We start from the raw sequence: 18587 nt of genomic DNA, 5'->3' as shown, positions 1-18587 counted from the left end.
TAATTATACCATATGATTTTTGTCCATAAATTAAGGGTTAGGGTTAGTTAGTTCAAAAATACACAACGGAATATATGTATTTACATGTACTGGGTAGTGTGACATTGTACGCACTTTCAATTTGCAAAGTTGATATTTTAATGTGCCACAAGAGGGCAGCAAAATATACCATAACTTCCACTGTCGGCCCGTCACTCACAACTCTGCAAACTTCTAGAGCTGATGTCAAAGTGAAAGTACAATATTGATACATAAGGTGTTCAGCATACCATAGTTTGTGTCATTTTATGTCATTTTTGGAAATGTATTAGCTTTGAAGTGTCAGTGCATGGCAGCAAATCCCCTTAAGAAATAGGTATGTAATATAAACGATGATGATGATGATGATGATTTGTGTAAACGGACCATGATTTTGTCCTGTTTGTGCCAGTTTACATTTTTGGCCTCCAAAAATAAAAAACACGTTCGAAAAATAAATGACGTTGACAGTGACTGGTTTTGGTGGATAAAAGGATCAAAGGTCGTTGGATCACGTGACTGTCGGTCTCGCGCCAGTCTTTTCGGGGTTGCGCGCGCTTCCGGTTGGTTTTGACGTCAAGCGGAAGCGGGCCAATCAGTGAGCTTCCTTTTTCGGCGAGCGTCCCGTTGCTATGCGGTTGCCACTGTCCGGAAGGTGGAGGAGCTTCTCTCCTGGGATTCCTAATAACGCCTCACGTCGTTAGCAGCAAGGCGGCTGCGCATCAAGTACTGTCATTTCTCTCGGTGTCTTTCACTCGGGCAAGTGAGTAAAATTGAGTTTTTAATAGATACGTAAACGTACATGTGTCATTGTTATGGAGTTTGGGGAAAACGTTGCTCTGAGTTGTTTGGGACGAAGGAAGGAGTGGGGTGAAAATAAATTCAAAAAAGAAAAGAAAAAAAAACGTTCGCTACTCAAGTCGTGAATACGTTTTTTTTTAACTGTTTTTTTAAATTGTTTTCTTTTGTTCCGCACAGTTGTCAAAAGTGCTCACTCCTAAATAATTTCAATAACTAACACTGCTAACGTTGTGAACAGACGAACAACAAAGTGCTATATTAGCCAATCATAACTGAAAAAATACACCTTTCTTGTATTGTATGTTTTCTTTTTTCTTTTTTTCCAGATTAAATGGAGAATATTTGAAGGCCAGAAGTTGGTGGTTTTCAGGCTGCCACAAGATACAAGAATCGTACGCCCTGGACTGGCCGTTAGCCAACTGCATGCAGGGCATGTATAGACAAACAACACTCACATTCATATTTAAGGCTACAGTAGGTTTATGGACTGTGGGAAGAAACAGAAGTACCCGGAGAACACTTAAAACATGCAAACGCCACGGGGGAGAAAAGCAAGCAAGGGGAGAACATACAAGCAAACTCGGCCAGAGCCTGGATTCGAACCAAGTACCTGCGAGCCGGTTGTGCTTACCACTCACAATAGCTCAAAAAGAAAAAGTAGTCTTCTAAATAATTACTTTAGCAACTTTTTTCAATGAAAAAAGTACGCTAGCACTGTACTTATGGTAACAGGTAAGTACATTCTGACTTTGGGGAATCAGCACAAATGTTATATACACAAAAATATAAAAGGGGAATGTGCAACTTCATGTATTGCCCATCAATATCACTAACTAAAAGAATAATACATTTCGTAAATCAAGGCAAATTCAGCTGTAAGAAAATCGTCTGAAATGAACTCTCTAATCTATGTTTGCACTTTTGAAATAGAGCATCCACAGGCAGCAAGTATTACATAATTATACGACGCTAAAAATACATGCAGCAAGTGGATGGCAGCTCAATGTAAAGTAGCGTTTCTTGTCAACGCAAATTCACAAGTGATAAAAAAAAAAGCATGCTGCATCCAAACTACTCTAACAGGTATAATTTATTCAAAAGGTTACTTAAAGCGGAAGTCAACGCAAACATTTTTTTTCAAGAATATGTTCTATGCAAGCCCACTAGTTGAAACAGGGCATTCTGATTAATTTTGCGTTTGTGGAATAAGTGTTTTTAGCCATCTCCGGGGGCGGCCATTTTGTCTTCTGACGACTGAAAATGACATCACAACTGCTCACAATGACCAATCACGGCTCAGATTCAGAAAACAGGTCAGCCGTGATTGGCAGTTGTGAGCAGTTGTGATGTCATTTTCAGTCGACAGAAGACAAAATAGCCGCCCGCAGAGATGGCTTAAAACGAGTGCATTTTGCTGCTTAACTCATATTCCACAAACGCAAAATGAATCAGAATGCCGTGTTTCAACTAGTGTTTTTTTTTTAATTATCACATGATGTGTGTAGCTTAACATGTCCACTCTGTAAGTAGTGAAATATCAATTGATATACAAAAAAAAAACTTCCACAAATTTGAAATATATGCGTTAAAGAGTAAAAAGTGAAAATCCAACATGTGCTCATTAAATGCTATTAGCTAAAGTACCAAATGTCATTCATTATAGTAGCCAAAAGCACATAATCTGCTTACAGTTTATATCTATAAAAAAACACACACACACACAAAACATGTGTGAGCTTGTCTAATATGTTTTTCTAACGGCACAGCATCTACACTTGTACAGTTGATATGAAGTTCAATGTAAAATGGCAACTTTCTGGGGTGAAAAGTTTAAAAGGCGCTTTATGGTCACATTGACGCTTATGGCGACCGCCTGCTGTTCCACCGGCGGCCTGTAGGTGGCTTCAAAACTTCAAACCAGCACACGCACAATTTTGATTAGTTTTTTCATACGTAATTTTGTTTGTTTGTTTGTTTTTTTGTCGTGGAAAACGCTTACTGGCTGTTATCAGTAACCACAAGATATTTAGGGGGTTAAGAAAAATAATGATAATTCTAATAATATAATAAGCGTCTCTGGGTCCACTGTACTGTAAAAGTTCAAACAAAAACAAAGCGAACTCCACCTCGTACCAAGTTCCAAGACACCCGGAAAAGTTACTTCATTACCATAACTAAGTATTTGTACTTCGTTACTTCCCACCACCGTTGCCGTGAGAGCAACAATCCTCTTTGGCCAACCGCTGCAGTTGCACCGGGAGTCCAGCGAGCGAGCGAGCGGGCGAGCGGGCCCGCCTTCCGTGCAATCTCACTGGAGCGTCGTCCGACTAATTAGCATAGAGCCAATCATGACCGCTATGCAAATATCCTCCGCTGCCTGCCATTGTCCTCCGACGCTCTTATGTGAAGCTACTAGATTGAACGCCTCAGTTGCACAAGTCAAGAGAAGCTCGACACGCGCGTGTCTGTGTGTGTGTATAGAAGAGCAGAGAAGCAACCAGAAGTTCGCTCGAAATTGGATTTGGGATTGTATGTACAACATGACATTTGAGGAAATAAGTGGGGATAACTCTCAAGAAAGGTAAGGCTTTGCACCAGTTTCCTTAAATGGTTTTTTTTTGTGGTGCGTGCATGGATCGATGCCGGCCGGTCGCCGGCGTGTGCGTGTGTAGACGCGACGAATATGTAAATGAAGCAGAATAAAAAAAAATTAAAAAAAAATATCAAAGTGTTCTGTAGGATCCGGCGTACTTTATTACCTCAAACGACGCTGCAAACGGCTTGAAAGTGAGGAAACGGCTGTGTGCATGTCCACGTTCGAAAAGTGCTAACATCTGCCGCTTGCGTTTGCAGTCGTTGGCCAAAAGACGTTCAAAGACATAAAAAGATGATTTTGAAAAGAGTCCACTTAGCATCGGCCGTAAAGTGTAACTTTCATGTGCCTTTTTGGTCATGAGTCAACTAATTGTTGGGTGGGGGGGGGGGGGCCACCGTCGTTGCAGAATGGATTCGGTGGCGAAAGCGTTAGAAGAGGTCCTGACCAGAGCCTTGCCACAAGGCTGCATAACTGTGGGCGTCTACGAGGCAGCAAAGTCCCTCAATGTGTAAGTAAAGGTTCACGAACTCCTCTCGCACAATTCGAACTTTCGTGCATTGCTTTAATTGTACTATTGTACGCACAGGAGCGTTGGTTGTTCACAATGCCCTATTGTCATCTTTTCCTCCCCAGGGACCCCGACAATGTGGTCTTGTGCATCTTGGCGGCCGATGACGAAGACGTGAAAGACGTGGCCCTGCAGATCCACTTCACGCTCATCCAGGCTTTCTGCTGCGAGAATGACATCAACATCCTGAGAGTGAACAACACCCGGCGCCTGGCTCAAATTCTGGCGGCGGGTGGAGGAGGAGGAGGAGGAGGCGGCGGCGGAGGAGGAGGAGGAGGAGGCGGCGGAGGAGGAAAGCAGAGTGGCGGCGAGCCCATGGACCTGCACTGTGTGCTTGTCACTGTAAGTACGCCCTGTGGTACGCCTGTCACTGCACTCGAGTTGATTTTTTTTTTTTTTGTTTCTTTGAATTTTTCGGACGACTCCCTACATTTGTAAGTCATCTACTTTCTGCCCGGTGCCTCGAGATATTCTCTCACATCCAGGTTATTTCAGTCTCAGAGCAGTAAATCAAGCGCAACGGGACTGTTCTGGATGATTTATTTATTTATTTTAGAAGATGTTTCGCCTCACATTGGTGCAGGCTGCATCAGTTCATGCACATCGGCGAGGTAGGGCAGCTCAAGTCTTGAGTGTTGGTGTGGAAACCACTCCAACCACCCCAATGGCATCATGCTCCTGGGATTAAAAAGTACATCAGTCATTTGGGTGGAAGAACTCTCGCAAATTTCCATTGAGTTGCAGAAAGAAAAATGCGGAGCCTCCTCAAGGACTTACAACGTGGATCAAAGTGAACAGGGCAGCGGTAACGATGAGGGCAACAGATATTGCAAGATATACCCATCCTCCATTTGAACCCTTTCATGCATTGTGGTCACTGCAGTGGACAGCTATTTAAAAGTTGCTTTCCCCCATATTGATTAATCTACATTTTAAAAAATATTTTTAACCCTTCCATGCATTAATTATGATTTAATGTTATCATTTAAAATATGAATATCATTTTTTAGATGAATTAATATAGGCGAAAGCAACTTTAAAATAGCTGCCCACTGTAGTGACCGCTTTGCATGAAAGGGTTAAAAGTACGAGTAGTTGGCTTTGAAAAATCCTGTGAAAAAAATACATTGTTTGGCTAGTAGCTCAATTGCTTAAGTCAGTTGTTGAACGTTTTTTTCAGAATTCAAGAAATAACACAATTACTTCAATGGATTACCATGAACTTGGATGACTGAACATTTTGATATGGGTATATGTATGAGGTGCAACAATTAATCGATTCATCGACAACTAATCGATTATCAAATTAATCAACAACTATTTGGAGGATCAATTCATAATTTAGAGACCCGATTTACCTTAGAATTGCCCCAATCCTCGGAATTTCCGCCTCTCAACAGTAAATATTCTGTCCTCTCCATGATAGCGGGCTGATTATCTTTGAGTTGAAACAAATCAAGACATTTGCAGGCATCTGCTTTTACTTTGAAAACCAATGATTATCAATTATGCCGTTTTTTTTTTTTTTTTTTGACGTGGCATGAACCAAAGCAGTCATTTAAAAAATGTTTAGAAATGTGCTTGTTTTCTTTTTTTAAAAATCCAAATGGATCGGATCGGACTCGGTGTCGGCCGATAACTCAAAATCAAGCAACTCAACTCAAGACGCGGGTGCCAAAACAGCGTGATCGGGACATTGCTACTTCCACACTTTCTCATGCAGATTGCACGAAAAGTGCAGACTTTTGACTGGCAGCGTACACCAAGGCCGCTTCACGTGACTGAAACTAAGTCCCGTGTGCATTCTGGTAAACATACACATGACTCCTCCCGCCCGCGACTTGCGAGGAATGTCGGTAGAAGGGAATACCTCATGCGCACACGCACACGCAGACTCCGGCACACAGAGGCCGCTTGTCCACTTAGGTGCAGCGCATATGACTCAACTTCTCCTTTCTTTTCCAGAGCCCCGAGTCGTCCTCGTGGAAGGACCCCGCCTTGAGCAAAGTGAACCTCTTCTGCAGGGAAAGCCGCTGCATGGACCAGTGGGTGCCCATCATCAACCTGCCCGAGCGATGAAGACAAAAAGAAGAAAACACTTGAAAGGACGTTCCCAAATCTGCACCGCAGCGGATGTATTACCAGCTGCGGGTCAAGTTCCCAAGCGCTTCTCGGGTTGGATAAAAACAAAAGCGGAAAAAAAACCAACAACAAAACAAAACCAGAGAGACAGACCCTGTTGTGACGTTGGGATGAATTTAAAAAAAAAAGAAAAAAAAAAGAAAAGAAAAGTGGGACGGGGATTTCCACTCGTTTTGGAATTGTGTCTGTCCGTCGTGGCAAACGGCCCTCGTGTCGTCACGGATGACGTTAATGGAGCCAGCCGCTTTGCGTTTGTTGGCGTCAAAAGCCGGAAGTGGCGCAAGCAGAAGGATCACATCGTGCGCCGCGGCCGCTGTTGCTGCACGGCCTGCGTTGCGTGACGCCTTTCAGGAAAAAGGGGGAGCGTCGGCCGGAACTCTGAGCCGGGGCCTCGGCATCTCTGTTCAAACAAAGCACTTAAAGCACTGGACCTTTTGCTATTTGATTGAATATTTCATTCAACTGTTAATATTGTTATTGCTATAATTTAAAAAAAGGGAAAGGGCTATTATACATCCAGTGAAGTGTGTATTTAATAATTCCTATGCCAAGTACAATTGTTGTGTTACAATTTTAAGTTATTTTCAAATGATATTTAAGTATATTTATGTTGTTTTTCTTTTTTTTTTTTTTTTTTACTTTTGCAGAATCTGACTGGACACATGTATTGATGTCAATAAAAAAAAAAAAAAAAGTATTTGTTCTGAGCCACAACTGTGTTCCTCCTTTTTCATTTGTGGAAAATGAGCGACCTTTAGCACGCGGCTGTAAAGGGAGAGTCACGTGCGGATCACGGGGGTCACGTTGGCCTCTGCGGCCCCGCTGCCATCTCTGAGCTAAAGGGAAACAATAATCCTCCGTTCTCTCTCTGCTCGGCTTCTGCGTGGCTCAGCACCACCGCGCTCATTCATCCAAACCCTCTCTCCCTTTCGGACGATTCTCTCTTGATTGGCTGCGAGCGCTCGCCGCGCATTCTTGCCGGCCGGCTTCCTTCGTGCCACTTTGACGTTTTCGCATGAGCCGACAGCAACCCGGGCGGCTACTTAATCCTGATACCGCCCACTATGACGTCACAGTAGTCAGCACTACGGTGCCCTTTGGCGCTGTAATGCCATTTTCAGTTGACAGCAAGTGGCAACATGGCCGCCCCCTGAGGTGGATAAAAACGTGGATTTTGCCGCTTGATTCATATTCCACATACGACCAATACATTCAGTTCACTTTTTGAGATCAAGATGGCACCTAGTAGTCCCCAAAGGTGAGTAGACTAAACGAATGTTGCACACAAGTAAGAGTATGCTTTTGGATATTCTCATTCATATAGGTCATTTCATTCGGTGACAAGTGGACGATCACCCGAGCAGGTTTTGTCAGTTCATGCAACAAGACTTGGGTTAGGACTGCACCACCCAAAGTTGGTGTGGCAAACCCAACTATTTATGCACCCAAGTCTGCTGTCTTGCCATTTTGCATTTCAAAAAGAATGATACCATTCGTGGTTGGGGTGTGCCTCCAATTTGGAACACAAATAGTTGGCTTTGCTACACCAACTTGGGCCGGCGCTGTCCTAACCAAGATGAAGCCTCCTCGGGTGAGAGGCGAAACATCTCAGACATGCAGAGCGGTTCAGTTGCAATCGCTCTTCAATGTCCTGAGATTTATGTAAGAGCAAATAGTGCTCGAATAATATTTTAAAGTATGCACTTGAAAGAAAAAAACAGATTGAGTAACTAGTGACATCTGACTTATATTTTTTTTCAGCACATGAGCATCAAGTAGGCAAAAATCTAAAATAAAGTCATAGCTGCATACAAGTGTTGTACAGCAAGTAAAAATGAGACAAAGACGGTTAAAACCAGTAAACACATTCTCACGCTACGTCAAAAGCCAAACAATAAAAGTGTGTTTTAATACGAGTTGTAAAAATGAACAGAGTACGTACTTGATTAGCATTTAGTCGGAGGTCATTCCAAAATGAGGGACCAGCAACGAAAAAAGCTTGATCCCCTCTAAACCTCTGTTTAGTCCTTGGTACCTCCAGTAGTATCTGGTCCTCTGATCTGAGCCACCGGCAGGTACGTCAAGGGTGGGGACCATTTAAAAATTTTAAAATCAAATAAAAAAATGTTAAAATGAATATAGCAGTGAAATGAAATATCATGCTTTCTTACGATGGAACCCAGGGGCAATAAATACAATGAAAACAGAAGGGGCCCCAACATTGAGCCCTGTGGAACACCATACGACAGTTGAAGTTACATGGACCAGCACTACTGATTGTGAAGGCTCTGGACGGATTAGATTGACATAACAACACAGAGGCAGAAATCTGATTGGACATAACAATCTAACATCCATTTCCAGGAAGCGGTGCGGTCAAGAGAAGACGAGTCGGGAATACATTCATACAGTTTCATGGAACAAACACCAAAAAATGAGGTGGTAAATGTTGGTCAGCACTTCAGTTCACACCATCTTACAATGGATCTGGACTTGTGTAAGGAGCAGCGTGGCATCCAAACAATTCTTCCCCTGGGCCCCGCTCTCCTCTGGTGCTTTTCCAGCTAGCGCCATAAGCAGGTGAGGTCACTGAGCAAGGCGGGCAATCCCCCTCACAAAGCAATGAGTCACCGTCACGAGAAGCGACGCGGTGTCTTGCAGTTGCACAATGCGGGCCTGTCACGTGATACTTCAAAAGTTGCAAAACAACACCTTGGTTCAAAGACAAAAATAAAAAATAAAAAAAAATTGGGGCCGGATCACATGTGCTAACATGGTAGATTAGTCAATGTGTCATCATTCAAATTCAAGCACATAACTTTGCCTTTCAGTCCGCTAGCTTAATGCTAACGCGTCATGTTAGGTTCATCAACAGGTCGCCCGCCTCTTGGCCACAGTCAGCTGGAATTGGCTGCAGCTCACCTGTGAATTTTCATAACCAATGTTTAAAACCCTTTAAATGCATTTTCAGGCCGAGGTGTGCACGTTTGATATTTTTTGGATTAATATTATATTAAACATGAGTTTGAATGTGGTTGGTTCATTCTCAACACAGCTAAGCCCAGTTTATGAGCGGGTGTGCACACTTATGCAAGCAAATCAGCCCAGTTGTTTATTATTGCTTCCTCTATCAGATTATTTTTGTAATTGAGGTTGTAGGTCCTGATAAAAGTGGAAACAAGTTTTAAAACATGGCATTTAAAGAGGGGTGTGTAGACTTTTTATATCATGTGAGAGCACATTCAACATTGCGCTCAAGTCAACACGGTGCAGTATAATAGGGGAAATTGGGGGGGGGGGGGGGGGGGGCTAAAGTTTAAACAAACTCCCGAGCGGCGGTTTAAAAATAACCCAAAACAGCAAATAGTCAGTAGCGGATTCCAAGTATTACCCCGCCCCCGATGCTTGTGGGCCCCTGTGAGTCCAGTTGGCACTGTGTGAAAGGTTGCGTGGCGTGTGACTCAACAGCGTGACACCTTGGAAAAGGCTCATTTCAAATCGGGGTGGGGTGGCGCAGAACATCCCACTTGAGGCTTCCGGTGAAAGTGAGTCCTGGAAAGTTTGTAGGGCAGAGTTCACGCGCGGCTTTTTATCTGGGAGATTCTAAAATAGGGCAGAATTCCACAGAACGGGATAAGGCTGCACTTTGAATGGGATTAAGTTGCATAAGACTGAGAAGATGGAGAAAAAAAAAAAAAAAAAAAAAAATCTGCACATTTTTCAGGTTTGAAAGTCAAAGGCAAAAGTACCATTTTGGTTGAGGTCAAAAGGCTTGGAAGAATTAAGTGCAACAAGACATGAAAGCGTGGCACATATTAAAGAGGAAATGATTTGGTGCACTCCACCCAAAAAGTCTTTCGACGTTACTCCCTAATCATAATACGTCGCCAACTACTCTAATGACAAAGCTTATCAACACCAAACACTGAATTGGAACTGGAAGGCAAATTCCATTTAAGGGCTGATTTTCTCATTTAGCTTGCCGTTTGGTGTTGCCAAAACAGAAATATTACTCGAGTATCAAGGTGACATATTCTGGCCCATTGCATCTCCTGTACTACATTTTTTTTTTTTTTTTTTTTGGTTAACATGCATCCAATGTTAAAGAAAGACCCCCGTAAATCGTCATGACGAAATCATCCGTCGAACGATAGTCCTCATTAACTATAATTAAAAAGACTTTTGAGCTTTTACATTCGCTGTATGAGGAAGCTCAGGGTGGGAAATTCCACACGAATGAAGGAAGGCGATATCACACCGAAGCTTCAATAAAAGGCTACTTGTCCACGCGCTTTCCATTTAAAACAAAGGCTTAATACTGCGTAATGACACGTGTTGCTAGTGCATTTGTGATGAAATGTTTCCAGTTTTGAAACAACTTTGACCGCGGTCATTGCCAAGGAAAGGCAGCCCCACTGAATGACAAGTCTGTTTTGTACATTTCCATACGGGGCTGCGGGCCACCAAAGCAAGCAAGGTGCCACTGCAGGCCACTGGCTCTGACCACGCCCACCGAGTTCAGCCGTGCCCCCCCCCCCCCCCCCGCTCCCAACCCCGGCGCCCCCCCCCCCCACACACACACACACCAGCCTGCTCCCCCCTCATCAGCACATTCCAACACAGTGACACTGTAACTGCCACGCTGGATTGTCACACTGTGGCACATTGTTGCGCATGCGTGCTCTGCACGCTGCAGGGCTGGCCAGCCAGTCGGCGGACACTTGATTAGGGACACCTGCACAATCGGAATATATAAAGGTGGGAAGTGTAATCAAAGTTTGAACGGATAAAAAAAATTATATAGTAATGCTCGGTTTGGATTTATCAAAGCAAAGGGGGGTATTATTATTAATACAATAATAATGATGCATTTTATCCTCACTCGTTTTTTTTTAATCCTCACTAAAATTTTCAGGGTAACAAACTTCATAAAATCTAAAGTTGGGCTATTCAACTAAAAGTTTTCAAGTTTTTACACAATGCTTGTCCCTTTTATTGAACCCAGTTTAAGGATTTAAGCAACTTGATTTCTTTGTTGTACTAACATTTTTACCAAAAAAAAAAGTTTTTGTTTTTTTTCTAAATTAAAGGAGAAGTCAAAACCCCAAATGGAGCTTCCGCTAGTCAAAACACGGCATTCTGATTAATATTGCGTTTGTGGAATAAAATGCACCCATTTTTATCCATGTCAGGCGGCGGCCATTTTGCCACTTACTGTCAACTGAAAATGACATCACAGTTGTTCAGCGCTCAGGTAAATGGTGGCTCAAGCTTCGGGGAAAACAGGCGAGCCGTGATTGGTCGCTACCTGAGCAAGTGTGACGTCATTTGCCGCCTCTGAGATGGACAAAAACAGGTGGATTTTGCTGTTTAAATCACATTCCACAAACGCAATATTAAATCAGAATTCCCCGTTTGGACTAGTGGAGGCTCAGAAGATATTTTTAAAAAGAATTTTTGGGGGTTGGCTTCCCCATTTTAAATGACTGTTTTAGGCCCCAAAAAAATACAAGTTGTGCGTGTGTGTGTTTTTACAGTGTACAAGTAGAAGTAGTAAATTGCTTCATTATAATGTTTATTCCAACTTGGTGTTTGTCAACATTTAACTTTCTGATCTCTACTTTCCTTTTACGTTTGCAGACACATTTGTAGATTTAGAAATACATGCACAATATCCTATCCGTGGCACGATTGGGCCCCTTCATTTTTCGGACCAAATAAATGCCGTGATGCTATTTCATCACAAATGTTGTGATGCTATTTCAGGGAACAGTGAGCGCTATTCCTGCCATCTTCCCATTACGTGCAAGCGAGGAGAAGAAAATCCTGTCCTCCGGCCCGACAGAACAGAAGAGGCCACCAACAGAGAATGGCAACAAAGCCGGCCTTTTCCCAAAATAGTAACACGACTCCCCGAGAGCTAAAAGCAGGGTTGCTGCATTTCAATGTCTGCAGTGTGGTTTTTAACAGCCGTGGTGAGGGAGGCCCAAGGTTTTTCCAGCCCCCAATCAGATACACTTTTATATACAGTACATACACTATTTGGAATATTGGGCTTTTTGCACAACTTGCTGTTGTCTAACAAGGAGCAGAGCGGCAAAAAAATTCACAGAATTTCCAAGGGTGTCTAGTTCCACGCCTTTCTGTGACTCTTCATCTGTTGTATATAAATAAATTAATTAATTAATTAATCCAAAAAAAAAACCCTTTTTTTTTTTGCGTTAGGGTAACTGTGAATAAAGCTCAGATGTTCTAGGAGGCTTTCCGCAAGCTTTGCCCTTTGTAGCGGAAGCCTGAAGGTTTTGTGTTACCATTGACTGCTATTTGGAACGGCTCATAATTCCCTCCCAGTTCCATCCGAAGAAAAAGTACCCCAAAGCATGATGCTAGGCCCACCAAGCTTCACTGTGGAATTCAACTTCAGACCAAACTTACCCACGTTTTTGTTCAATGGATTTGGTTTCATTTTTTTTCCACATCACAAAAATCTGACATTTGAACAGGGGTGAGTCGACTTTTTTTTAATTTTTTTTTTTTTTTTTTAGATCCACCGTTCATCCCACCTGCATTGCGAGACAACGAGAACAAAATCACACAGGCATGAACAGACTGCATTTTTGAAGCACCAATGCTCTGACACAACACATCTTTATTGAGATATCGCGTAACAATGATGGCAACGCTTCACTTCGTTCATTTTTCATACAAAGGCCGCTACATTCACAATAAAAGCTGTTCCTCAAAATGCAGATTTTGACAGTTACTCACCAAATGGAACAGTTGTACAGTGAAGTTGCCTAATGGACAGAAATGATGACATGGCAGTGCAAAGCTAAACATTTCTTAAGAGGTTTATAGGAATTATTGCAAATAAGGGGAATTAACTATTTAAAAAGGCAAAAAAAAAAAAAAAAAAATCTGTTAGATAAGAATAACTGCGGAAAAAGAGAAGCACCAGGCAAGTCCAACAAGATATACGACTTTGCACCACGCACAGACACAAAGGTGGCACAGTTACAGGATTATCAAAAATGACTTTCATCCTGCAATTACAAACACATTTCTCCCAGGAAGTGTTCTTCAGAATACACGGCAAGCATGAGTAAGGCTTGTATAGAGTGACAGAATTTTTCGTCCATCTTTTATTTGATTTGATTTGATTTATTTGTTCAATGGACCCCCAGAATCCGGATGGTTGTGCATGTTTCCGCCATTCGTACAGTTTGTCATTTTTGGCGGCCTAACACCGGGGTACCAACGTCTATGATACGGGGAGGGTAAACTTTTGTGCTCGGGGCCACGTTTAAGGTCATTTGTAGATTAGCTCCAAACATAAAATAAAAAGTAAAAAACGGATTTTGTACACCATGTAAAATTGTTTATTTTAATACAATAATTCCATTTTTTTTTTTTTAATTTCTAAAATTGTTTTAATCTAAGGCTGCAACTAACGATTATTTCAATAATCAGTCGATTATTTTGTCGAGTTGTTGGGTTAAAAAAAACAAAAAAAACAAAACGTTTTAATTTCCATCGCTTTATTAAAAAACATGAATATATTTCAAATGAATGATTCAATTACTGGTTTTGGTCCATAACATGTCGGAAAAAAAGGCAAAAATGTTTCTCATTGTTTTCCAAAGTAAAAGCAAGTGTTTTATATCGATTCAACACAAAGATAATCAGTCCACTTCCATGGAGGACTACAGAAGTAGAAGTAGAAGTTACTACTGAGATGCTGAAATTCAGAGCATTTGGACAATTTCAAATGAAGAAAGGTAGGTGACTTTGTAACATTGATCATCAAAAATAATCATCATTTAATTTGATAATCGATCAGTTGTCGATTGTGTCATCGTTGCACCTACGATAATGACCCAATTACAGTGGTGCCTTGAGATTCGAGTCGAATTTGTTCCGTGACCACGCTTGGTTTTTTTTTCACAAGAAAAAGTGCACTTGGCAATATCGAACTGCATTAAAACACATAACCACCGACACGGAGCGCGCTTGGATCTCAAATTTTTGCTCGTACCGCAATATACACAAACACACACACACACACACGCGCGCACGTACACACACAAAAATGCCAAGCGACGGCTTGTATCTATAAAAACTTGTAAGTCAAGGCACCACTGTATGTAATAAATTAAAGATATATGTAAAATGCCTCATTTTGTTTTATTGTCATTTACAATGATTTACAATTATTGTCAATGAAGCAATTTTAGGGAGGAAAAAACAGCTGAATGAAAGCGACAAGTAACACAACAATCCGTATATGGTCTTAAAGGCTGCGTTACAGGTATATGGTCCAAGTCGTTTAATGTCAGAATTAGACAGTGTGCGAAGGATGTCGTCTGACGACGGGGGAAATAATCCAGAGACATTTCTCTTCTGAATGTTACTTACAGGCAACTCTGGATTGTAAAGTGAACCCCCAATATGTCCAGGATTTTTAAGTAATTTTTTTATGAGTTTATATGAGGGGCCCAACCAATATGGCTGATGGTGATATTTGGCGGGGGGGGAAAAAAAAAAATCGTCAAATATCGGAGTAAAAATCCGATAACGGATTAATCAGCCAATTAGTTAAAAATATATTTTTGGACCCTTACAACAATAAAGATATGAATTACAGGCATAACATTTGAGTACTCTGTCCTTCGGTTTTTGTTCAACGTTACGGCAGAGCGAAAAATCGGACGATTTTTGCCGCGCTAATACTGGCAGACGAAATCAGACCTCGTTTTTAAAGCGCACATGTAAATCCGAATTGAGCATTTTGCGCCTTCAGTGCACTGCCAGTAACTCGGTCCTCGGTTTACCAACGAGTTCCGGTTCCTACGCTGCCGACGTAACCCGAATTTCCGCGTAAATCGGAATTACCGCTTTTATACCCACTAAATCTCTAAATAAATATCCGATGTTTGTCGGTGTGTCTCGCCTTTCTCTGACCTTTTGATGATATCCAGCTTCGTTTCCATAGTAATGGCTTTCCTCTTAGCATCGCTAGAAGATCCTGCTTTCTTGTTTTTTTTGTTTTTGTTTTTTTACACACACTATGGAGCTGGAGACAAAATGGCGGACGAGACTCGGACGTCGTAAAGCTGAAACGACGGAGGTCGAGTACTTCGTAACTTGAGGAGCGCCTGTAATGTGTTTTGTTTGCTGCTTGTGTTAATGTAGCAGTTGTTTGACGGTAATTAATGCAATGCTTTAAAACGTTAATACATTTGTAATATAATAAATAATATGTTTTGGAACGTTTTTTTGTAATATGGTCTCTCGATATCGCGGGTCTGTTTGAAAAATAACCCCTGAGATAAACAGGGGTTCACTGTATTTAATCGCCACTGCAAAGATAGTTTGACTCCCGAGACGGACTTAAAAAGGGAAATTTGTGCGAACCTGACATTTTTAGGCGACAATCACCTCAAAATAGAGTACACGGAACGCGGATTGTCATGGACGCCACGGTAACAAGCTCACCTGAAAAACCCTGAATCTTCAGCCAACTGAACTGGATATTAAAGGTTGCCGGTCAAAATTGCGAAAAGTGAAACTGAACAAAAAAAAAAGGCCTGCATGAACCTGCCGAGAGACGCTAAACGGTCGCCGCCCATTACGAGAAATCAAAAGACGAGGACCACCAGTGACTCCAGGAAGTGCCTGTTATCATGTTGACAAAAGCTTGCTAGTGGTCATCGTAGCAGACCGAAAGAGTGGAACAGCGATTAACGACTTGAGTGTTGGAGCCGGAGAACAATTTCTTTGCTCTGGACAACAAAAGACATTTTGGAACAAGTAAAACAAAACAAAAACAGGGGTTGCGTCAGTAATTTGTCAACACACAAAAAAAAAAAAAAAAAAAAAAAAAAAAAAATGACGAGCCCGTGGTAATAATACGATCACGATCCACCCCTCACTCCTCCCGACAAACAGAACACAGCGACATTAATAAGCCGAAAATGACTCCCATAAAGACAAGAGTGGTGTATCCCCCCCCTACAATATAGTGCAGGGTTTTTTGTCCTTAAAGGGATTGTCTGAGGCGGGGATGCCCATGAGGAGAGGATCGGTTTTGGAGTGATCGTTGCAGTAAGTCATAAGGTCCGCTGAGGCTTTGGAGACCTGCAGGCAGAGAAAGAAGCCAATTCAAACACTGGCGCAAGTGAGGGCGGGGCGCTCGACCTCTTCGCCGTGGCGTCACACGTACTGTACTTCCGGCTGGAAAAACTCATGATCGATTCGTTGCCGATTCATCGTTGAAGCTCTACTTTCAACAGGTTGAACAAACTTGCCATTTTTGGGGTCTTTTTTTTTTTTTTTTTTTTTTTCACAAAATGCCAAAACCTTTTGAGGGATATCTGGCAGCGCAACCCCAGACACATTTTTTGTCATCATTTACAGTTCAGGGCAGAGTTCACCGCTTTTCTGCCACTCTCGAAGTACCCCGGCACCCTTTTTTGTAAGTTTCGAAATATTCTGAAGTTTTCTATATACACCCCAGGACATTTTTTTTTGAAAGCGAATGTACCTTTATCCTCTCGATGTTGGCCTCTATCCTCAGCTGCTGCACAGTCCGCCTGGCATGGGCGATGTTATTAGAACTGTGAGCCTTGGAAGACATCCTGGGCAATCAACACTGGAAGAGACAACAGCAGGGACACACTTTTAGTAAAGGACACGGCACCAATGTTTCCGAATCATGATCGAGATGAGGCACATATTTTGCACGTGGAAAATATCACAACACAGCAAAAAACATAAAAAAGGTCATGAAAATGAGGAGTATTGCGGATTAATTTAAAAAAAAATTGTTTTTTTTAGAAGGATTTTTAAATTAGTATTAGTACATACGTAAGTCACTGAATTGGAAGTGTATTAATTTCAATACGATTGAATTTAGTTCCAGGTAGGCCTGGGCGATATCTCACATTTTAAAATTATTTTAGAAAAATCTCTTTTCAGATTTGAACACAGTTTCCCATTTGCTCATTAAAAAAATAAATCAAACTTATTATTATTATTTTTTTTTTTTTTTTACAGATATGACATTAAGTGCTTTCACTTGATTTTTTTTCCAACATAAAAACAACCCTTGATAAAATACATTTGACATGTTTGAGCTATTTCAAACCATCAAATAGCTCCAGATGTGATATAGTGAAAATGAGTGGAGTCAATATTTACTTTGCAAGTTGACGTAACCCAGTGGGCATCTGATGTCCATTCAACATCAATATCACGCCCCTTCATTTTCAAGTTGCGTCCCTAAAGAGGTTAGTGGGGGAAAAAAATAAGCCTGGAGCATTCACAGTCATGTTGTTAGTGTAAGCAGTGCACTAAAGCTGCAAAATTTGTGGAAATGTATTTTTAAACAAAGAACTTTTTTCAAATCTGTTTTTAAATTTTTTTTTTTTTTTATTATTAGCAACTAACTCAAATTTAGTGGATCCCTATGAAGAGCCGGCGACTTGGTACTACTCACAGCAACCTTTTTTTTTTTTCCCTGATGAAATAAGATGAATGAAGGACCAGAAGATTAAAAAAAAACAAGAACAAGGTCCTGCATATTTGTTGTCATATACAGCAGCTGAAAGCTGTAAATCACAGAACGGACCGTGGAAAGAAACAACACTGTCGGGTTAATGAACGTCATTTCACCTTCCACACTTCCTCTTGCTTCATTGTTCCCAGAAGCGATGTTATTCATCTGGCCCGGTGCCACATAAACTCACAGTCGACTTCATCATGGACACACGCGCACTATAATTACATCCGATAGAATCAATTGACCTCGGAATCAATTGCATGTATGCGCTGCGTCATATTCTGTTTTAGTTTGCAAGCAGCCAATGCAATTGAAGAAACCCCTGACCCAAAAAATTGATTGGAATATTTTTTTTTTTTTTTTTTTTTTTTTTTTTTTTATAAATCTGACTGTATAGTCTGAGAAACCCTGCTGCAATGTATTTTTTTTTGCGCATCCAATCAACGAACGATCATCGAAATGACACCGCGTAAAATGCAAAAAAAAATCTCAACGGTTTAGTACTCAAGAATTTATCATCTTAGTGCCAAGGAACTTGGTTGAGTGAGTTGAGGAGTTTCACGTCGACAAAACGAGTGCTCACAGAAGGCAATTAGTAGCCTCTTTGAGGGGGTGCCAATTACCCACATATTTGGGCTACTTGCATCGGGCCTTGGTCACGTCGACTGTGCCCAAGGGAGGCAGTTGCAAACGCGGGCACAATGGCTGAAAACGTGCAGGGTATTTTTTTCTTTCCACGCAGAAACCGACTGCAAGGTCAAGATTCCAGCATTGAAACGTGCAGCTGAACGGCGTGTGTATGTGTGTGTGTGTGTGGGGGGGGGGGGGGATGTGGGCTGCAACAGGTTAAACTTGTGATTCCGCTTCCTGCAAATGATTTACAGGCATGATGGGAACAAGCC

The 18587-nt window shown here is 41.7% G+C and overlaps 2 protein-coding genes across 4 annotated transcripts in view; one reads left to right on the top strand and one right to left on the bottom strand.

Moving 5' to 3' along the window:
• The first annotated feature begins 635 nt into the window (after positions 1-635).
• Positions 636-6205, top strand: LOC147141370 (growth arrest and DNA damage-inducible protein GADD45 alpha-like). 3 transcript variants are annotated; one of them, XM_086042271.1, is made up of 5 exons: positions 636-781; positions 1146-1249; positions 3822-3923; positions 4049-4325; positions 5949-6205. In XM_086042271.1, exons 3-5 carry the CDS (start codon positions 3823-3825, stop codon positions 6060-6062), a joined length of 492 nt encoding a protein of 163 aa, XP_085898397.1. In that variant the 5' UTR covers positions 636-781; positions 1146-1249; position 3822; the 3' UTR covers positions 6063-6205. The 3 variants fall into 3 exon arrangements, with proteins under 3 accessions (XP_085898397.1, XP_085898398.1, XP_085898396.1); XM_086042272.1 differs by lacking the exons at positions 636-781; positions 1146-1249 and adding an exon at positions 1268-1551; XM_086042270.1 differs by lacking the exons at positions 636-781; positions 1146-1249 and adding an exon at positions 2214-3400.
• A 6530-nt stretch (positions 6206-12735) lies between these two features.
• The window catches only part of LOC147141369 (guanine nucleotide-binding protein G(I)/G(S)/G(O) subunit gamma-12-like), a 36116-nt gene continuing 30264 nt past the window's right edge, over positions 12736-18587 (bottom strand). The window contains exons 2-3 of the mRNA XM_086043704.1: positions 16669-16776; positions 12736-16262 (exon numbers count right to left, since the gene is read on the bottom strand). Coding sequence (XP_085899830.1) covers positions 16137-16262; positions 16669-16761 — 219 coding nt within the window. The 5' untranslated portion in view covers positions 16762-16776 and the 3' untranslated portion in view covers positions 12736-16136. The remainder of the gene's footprint in view (positions 16263-16668; positions 16777-18587) is intronic.

Source organism: Filicampus tigris, chromosome 10, assembly GCF_054856515.1.
Source record: "Filicampus tigris isolate MCC_2025a chromosome 10, RoL_Ftig_1.0, whole genome shotgun sequence".
Lineage (NCBI taxonomy): Eukaryota > Metazoa > Chordata > Actinopteri > Syngnathiformes > Syngnathidae > Filicampus > Filicampus tigris.
Note: the sequence above shows the minus strand (reverse complement) of the source record. Positions and strands in the feature narration are given on the sequence as shown.

What these genes read in the sequence shown, in the direction of transcription:
- LOC147141370 (XM_086042270.1), top strand. Translation starts at nt 3,168, where the DNA reads ATGACCGCTATGCAAATATCCTCCGCTGCCTGCCATTGTCCTCCGACG. An exon ending in GGGGATAACTCTCAAGAAAG is followed by an intron (nt 3,401 to 3,821) that starts GTAAGGCTTTGC and finishes CCGTCGTTGCAG; the next exon opens with AATGGATTCGGTGGCGAAAG. An exon ending in GCAGCAAAGTCCCTCAATGT is followed by an intron (nt 3,924 to 4,048) that starts GTAAGTAAAGGT and finishes TTTCCTCCCCAG; the next exon opens with GGACCCCGACAATGTGGTCT.